The 6,155-nt window shown below is 58.8% G+C and overlaps 3 protein-coding genes across 3 annotated transcripts; 2 read left to right on the forward strand and 1 right to left on the reverse strand.

Moving 5' to 3' along the window:
- Positions 1 to 948: 948 nt before the first annotated feature.
- Positions 949 to 1,775, reverse strand: VDAG_01503 (uncharacterized protein; the record flags this gene model as incomplete). Its single annotated transcript, XM_009650389.1, has 2 exons — positions 949 to 1,224; positions 1,440 to 1,775. 2 exons carry the CDS (start codon positions 1,773 to 1,775, stop codon positions 949 to 951), a joined length of 612 nt encoding a protein of 203 aa, XP_009648684.1.
- A 1,560-nt stretch (positions 1,776 to 3,335) lies between these two features.
- Positions 3,336 to 5,070, forward strand: VDAG_01504 (cysteine transporter; the record flags this gene model as incomplete). Its single annotated transcript, XM_009650390.1, has 4 exons — positions 3,336 to 3,581; positions 3,655 to 3,757; positions 3,813 to 4,017; positions 4,077 to 5,070. The coding sequence occupies 4 exons, from the start codon at positions 3,336 to 3,338 to the stop codon at positions 5,068 to 5,070; spliced, it is 1,548 nt and encodes a 515-aa protein (XP_009648685.1).
- A 312-nt stretch (positions 5,071 to 5,382) lies between these two features.
- On the forward strand, positions 5,383 to 6,155 carry VDAG_01505 (uncharacterized protein; the record flags this gene model as incomplete). The annotated part of the gene is made up of 2 exons (XM_009650391.1): positions 5,383 to 5,481; positions 5,766 to 6,155. The coding sequence occupies 2 exons, from the start codon at positions 5,383 to 5,385 to the stop codon at positions 6,153 to 6,155; spliced, it is 489 nt and encodes a 162-aa protein (XP_009648686.1).

The following is a 6,155-nucleotide window of genomic DNA, read 5'->3' on the forward strand; positions in this document are numbered from 1 at the left end:
GACAGGGAGCGAAGCGAATAACACATGAGGGAAGGGGGCCAAACGGCCGACTGGATTTCGAGCGCGAAAGCAGCGAGTCAACAGAATACAATGACGATGCATCACCGCGTTTGTTGGACAGATGGTTGAGTAAGCATGTGGCCAGCCTGCAAGGCCCTCGTGCTCATGGTGTGATGCGGCGAGAAGATGAGGTGCGGCCCCACACGGGGCTGCGCTGAGACGGAGTTGCGCCATCGCACGCCATCGAGACGCCCGACTATCCGGCACACTGTACGGAGACGTGGCTCACGGGCTGTGGAGATGACATGACGGAGGGCAGCAAAATTGGAGCAACTGCAGTAGGAGTAATTAATTCAATTCATAAGGGTATGGCCTGATGTTGTGCCCCGATGTTGTGCCCCCGAATTTGGTTCGGAGCAACGTGTAGCTTAGGTCAAGGGGAGCGAGAGCGCAGCTACCGAGCTCTCCTCGCGGCCTGCCCGCCTTGGTACTGTGTCCTCGGCGCGACAAGTTCCAGCCGCCGCTCTGCCACATGGTTGTCAGGTGGTCAGGCGCCACATGTGTTGATGGTGTGGGGAGAACCAGAATGTCCATCCCCGCGCCCCCATTTTCGTGAAGCCCATTCTGGTCGCGTTTGGGGGATGAGGGAGGTAATGGGGAACAAGAAAAGACAAAGAGCATACATATCCTGAGCGCCTGCGTTTCCCGAGCCCCTCGATTCCATCGATCCGTGTGCTTGTGATTACCCCCGCCATGATACGCCAACGCCGTTGTATTGCACACGATTTGGAAACATGAATTAAAAAAAAAAAATCGTCAGACGCCAAAGGTTCAAAAACGAAATGCCCTGTCTGCCCTCCCGTCGGAGGACCGAGCTGCTGTGCCCCCGCCTTGGTGTTTTGCAAGACGGAAAAAAGGCCGGCCTCCTTGGTATCAGACGAAGACTGCTCATTTGCCGGCGCTACGCCAGGAGGTGACGCTCGAGGAGCGGGTCATGATGGGGGAGTCGCTCCTGTCGCTGTCCATGCTGCGCTTCTCGCGCGAGGGCGAGGGCGAGGGCGAGGGGAAGTAGGCGGCGGCGGGTTGGAGGGTGGGGGAGGTCGGGTCGGGGGAGCCGTGGCGGGTTTGGCGCCAGGAGGAGGCAATCTGCTTGCAGAGGTGGGAGGACATGGTGTAGGAGGGCGACATGTTGGCTGTTGTGATGTTGGGAAAGCGGGCGTGGCTCTGTAGTGTAGCTATTGTGCTGTTGTGGGAGCTGGATGTTGGTTGTGTGGGTAGGTGGGAGCTCAGGCGTGTAAGTGGCAGGTGGAGTGGTGGGGTTCGACGATGGCAGAAGAAGGAGGACTTGAAGTTGTGTTCTCTGGGAGCAATGATCTGTACGCAAGGACGGGTGGTTATGACGAAAGACCGAGATCGAGAAACGGAAACAAGAACGAAACCAGGACAGCAGCGCGGGAGTCCTTTAAAGAATGCAAGAACAGGGCCACCGGCTGTTTGGGGCCAGCAGGAGGGGAGTCGCGCACCCACCTGGATGGCGTCAAAAGGGATGGAAACCGTACGGTCCAGAAGGCAGCCTCGAGCATGGTGGGGTCGCACCCCGCTTCCAGGGCTGATGGCCAATGAGCCTCACGGCATAGGGATGACCATGCGGGAGCGACCGTGCCATTTGCTTTCTGTGGCTGTGCTGAATCGCACCACCAACGCGCGAGGCCCTCTCGCTGCCTGCCCTTTTGCTCAACAGCTGGCCTGGAACCTGTGCTTCCGGGTGGATGCATTCTCACACCATCTTCAGCGTCTGGCTTGTACGACGTGTCCTTCGCGGGGGGGGGGGGGGGGGGGGGGCTTGCCGTTTTTATGTACTTCTTGGGGCTGATGGAAGTCGGGGTGGAATAAGGCACATACCGCTCGAGCAGCAGGCAGATGGTGTCTCTAGCGCACCAGCCACAGCTTGATCAGCAGGGCGCGTCCAGTGACTGATGGCCCCTGTCCCCGCGTCCGAGGCAGAGGCAGCTACTGGTACCCAGGTAGGTACCTACGTAGGTACCTACGTAGTAAAGCAGGCAGCTCATCTCCCTAAATCTAGGTACTGACCTCCTCATCGTCTGGCGCTGACTGGCCCTCACTGTTGATCACCAATCCACCCATCAACTCGAAACAGGCGAGCCGATCCCCTTCTCCCTGTTTCGCTTTGCCGCCTCAGACAGGCACCCTGCCGCCTCAGCAAGGTGCCTGTCTGACTGATTGACGTCACAGGGCTGACTCACGGTCGCCATCATTCTTGTCAAGGTACTCGGTCCAAGGCCCGGCGAGAATGCTTCTTCTTGCTCTAGTTCCCATGGATATCGATCTGAGGCGGAGCTGGCCGACAGAACGTAGAGCAACAGAAGAGCCAACCCATACGACACGAACAGCAGTGCAGCGATCTGGTGCTCACAGGACTCGGCAGCATCTCTGTCTGACCCTAGTGCCAGGCCCTGTAGCTCCCAAGGTTCACTGATCACCAAGGGTTTTGGGCGATATCCGGGGCCAGGTCCGCGAACCTCTGCTTCGACCCCTGGCTCGCGCCGCTGTCGGGTGCTACCCGACGACCAGTTTCCACTTCTGGCCCATACCTTGGCCTCCTCTACAGTACATCCTGTGCAGTGCAGGCAGCTCCTTCGTGCTTCGCGTGCGCTTCTGTCGTGACATTCATGGCCCTTTGGAAACGAATAGTACGGCATACCCTCGGTATCACATCACAGCCCACGTTTTGTCACGAACGCAATCGGTCTCATCATCTGTCATGACCGCTGAGACCAGATACACTCCCTCTCGCGTGGGGTGCGTATTTCCAAGAAGCGAGTGCCTCTTGCGAGCCATCGATTCACATACCACTGAACGCAACACAGTTGTCAGAAAACCTTTGGTGCCCATGGCAAAGTCCTGACTGCAACCGTGTAGTGCTTTCCCGGCCCAATGGATCCTTCGAAGGCACCGGGACGACCCGGTCTTCACGGACCAAGAGTAGTGCTTATCGCTGCAGAGTATTGCGTGATAGCGGAGATGCACCGCGCAGAGGCCGTTGGGTGGTTCGACGTGCCATACGAAGAGGCCGGGCATCACAGAATTCGTGCCTCATAGAGCCGAAACGTCATGTTCAGACTCCACAGAGACCTGCGAGGTCTGGTCAATCACTTATGGCAGGCCGGCCGACCGGTGTATAAAACCCCGTAGGACCTACATACCATGTTGCTCCGGCGAGACCTGACCTCGTGCTTTGCTTGCGAATAGCGGCTTGAGAATATACATCCTGGTGTCGCTGATTGACTTCCACTCATTGTCGTATTTCTGTCACTATGGCTAGCGAAAAGGGTGTGCAGCCCGAGGTGACAAGAGAGACCAAACTGTCCAAAGAGACGGCCGAGACGCACCCTCAAAAGGGAAAATCAGTCGAAGAACGAAACGCCGATGTCACCCTGCGGCTCCTCGAAGAACATGGCGACAAATTCGGACCCTTGACGCCCGAGGCGGAGAAGAAGCTTCGCAGGAAGCTGTACCTCCGTGTCATGCTTCTCCTGTCTGCTGTCAACATTATGCTTTTTGTGAGATCACGCCGACTCTTTTGGTTCGGTCCCGATGTTATGACTGCCAGCTTGCTGACAAGCCCTGGTCCAGGTGGACAAGTCAACGCTCGGCTATGCTGCCATTTTGGGTCTATTTGAAGAGACAGGCATTCGTCAAACCGAGTACAACAATCTGAACACCATGTTCTATGTCGGTAAGGGGGAAAGGAACAAGCACACACGCCCTGGCTACGCTAACGGACGAGTTAGGCTACCTGGCATTTCAGTGGCCGGGTCACTACCTGATGCAGCGACTGCCGTTTGGCAAGTATGTTGCGACCACCGTCTTCTGCTGGTCTGTCATCATTTTCCTGCACTGTGTGGCTACGCGCTATGCCGGCCTCATTGTCATGCGGCTCGCACTCGGAGCGGCTGAGGCCGTCATTGTGCCGGCTATGGAGATCACAATTGGCATGTTCTTCAATCGACATGAGCAGTCCTTCCTACAGCCCGTTCTGTGGATCACTTGTCAAGCGGCGCCATGGTCACGGGCTTCATCTCGTACGGCCTGCTGTGGGCGACGGGGCCGGTGCTCCCGTGGAAGCTCCTCCACATCGTCACGGGCGGTCTCACACTCCTCCTCGCCGTGTGGGTGTGGATCGACTACCCGAGCAACCCGGCCGAGGCGCGATGGTTGACGCTCGAAGAGAAGGTGCAGGTGATCCGGCGGGTGCACGCGGCGCAGCAGAGCTCGATCGAGCAGAAGCGGTTCAAGCGAGAGCAGTTTGTCGAGACGCTACGGGACCCCGTGTCGTGGCTTTTCGCACTGCAGTCGTTCACGCTCATGTTCTCAAACAATCTCAACTACGGGCAGAAGAACCTCATCACGACGTCGATCGGTGTCAGCCCACTGGGGTCGACGCTCGTGGCGGCGGCGGGCGGGGGGTTCGGCGTGGCGTGCTGCGTCGTGGCGACGTTTGCGCTGCGGCGGTGGCCGCGGAACCTGGCGCTGCACGGGACCGTGTGGTGCATGCCGGCGGTGGCCGGCGGCGTGGCCATGGTGACGGTGGACTGGGAGCAGAAGATTGGGCTCCTGGGGTGTCTCATCCTCGCGGCGTCGACGTACGGGGTCACGTACATCATCGCGCTCGGGTGGACGACGTCGACGGCGGCTGGGTACACGAAGAAGCTGACGCGCAACGTCATGTTCATGCTCGGCTACAGCGTCGGCAACCTCGTGTCGCCGCAGATCTGGGTGGCCGGCAATGGGCCGCGGTTCTACGGCGCCTGGGCGTCCATGATCTCGGTCAGCTGGGTGGGCACGCCGATCATCTTGTGGATCATCCGGTTCATCTTGGCGCGGCGCAACGCCGAGCGGCTCGAGTACATTGCGGGCCTCAACGATGACGAGCGCGAGGGCTTTGTCGAGACGGTGGGCGAGGACGGCGAGGTGGTCCGCACCAAGGTCAGTCTGGCTGTGCTGGACTTGACGGACCTGCAGAACAAGCAGTTCATCTATCCCCTGTGAGGTATAGGGTATCCCCTACAAAGAGGGTATCCCCTACAAAGAGGGTATCCCCTACAAAGGTTGGAGGATATTGGTCGGTAGAGTGCCACCAGTGAGTTGCTGCTTGATGACCTGGGAAGTGTGTAATCTTGTCTTAGCTCACCGCCAGTAAATGCCTGTCTACCAGGATGCTCGGGCGTCGGTAGTCTCGCATCATCTACCTTGGTCGTGATGTGTGCTCGGAACTCGAAATCTCCCAGAAAATCTCCGAGGCGCTAGATCTTCCTCAAGTGACCGAGAAGGCGCGGATGTCTACTATCATGTCACGTGGACATGGATGTTCCCCCTGCTGCCATGGTCGCTGCTGCCGTGGTCGCTGCTGCCATGGTCGTTGCTGCCATGGTCGTTGCTGCCAAGGTCGTTGCTGCCAAGGTAGAGGTGGCAGGTCTCCGCACGTGACCCGCCCAGGCCACTGGCTGCAGCAGGCACCACCCTGGTTCTCCTGCCCTGTACATGTACAATATGGGGGCAGTAAGGCGCTTTCTTGGTGATCTGCCCATGCGATGGCGGACGATTGCCGGCAGATGACACTACTTCCTTCAACATCACCAACACTCAACGAGCCATTGTGCTGGGCCACCCTCCATTGCGACTTCGTCACAACGCATGCAAGATCGCGATGGCTCATCTTGGTTCTTGGAACACACATCGTCCAGAATGACCTCTCTTCCGGGTTGCAGCGGTGCCCTGTCCCCGGCGTGCATCATGAAACGCCGTGGACCGACCACGAGCCGCATCGCGACCCCCTGACCACCATCCAGGTCCCTCGAGCCCCTTCGACGCCCCCTCTACGCGGGTCGTTGCATGAACTCGACGGCCATTCCGAGCATCACATGGCGCGAGAGCCCACAACTCACTGCTCGCTGCCCGCTGCTCACTGTACACAGCCCACAGCCCACAGCCCGCACTCCTCAGCCCGCCGCGGCCAACAGCCCACGAAGCAGCCCCCCTTGAGGCTCAGAAGACAAGAACGAGGGCTGTTTCCGAGTCAGCGCATGAATGATCTCCAATTTGTCACCCATCCGGGCGCCGACGCCTGTGCATGA

This window comes from Verticillium dahliae, genomic scaffold (assembly GCF_000150675.1).
Source record: "Verticillium dahliae VdLs.17 supercont1.2 genomic scaffold, whole genome shotgun sequence".
Lineage (NCBI taxonomy): Eukaryota > Fungi > Ascomycota > Sordariomycetes > Glomerellales > Plectosphaerellaceae > Verticillium > Verticillium dahliae.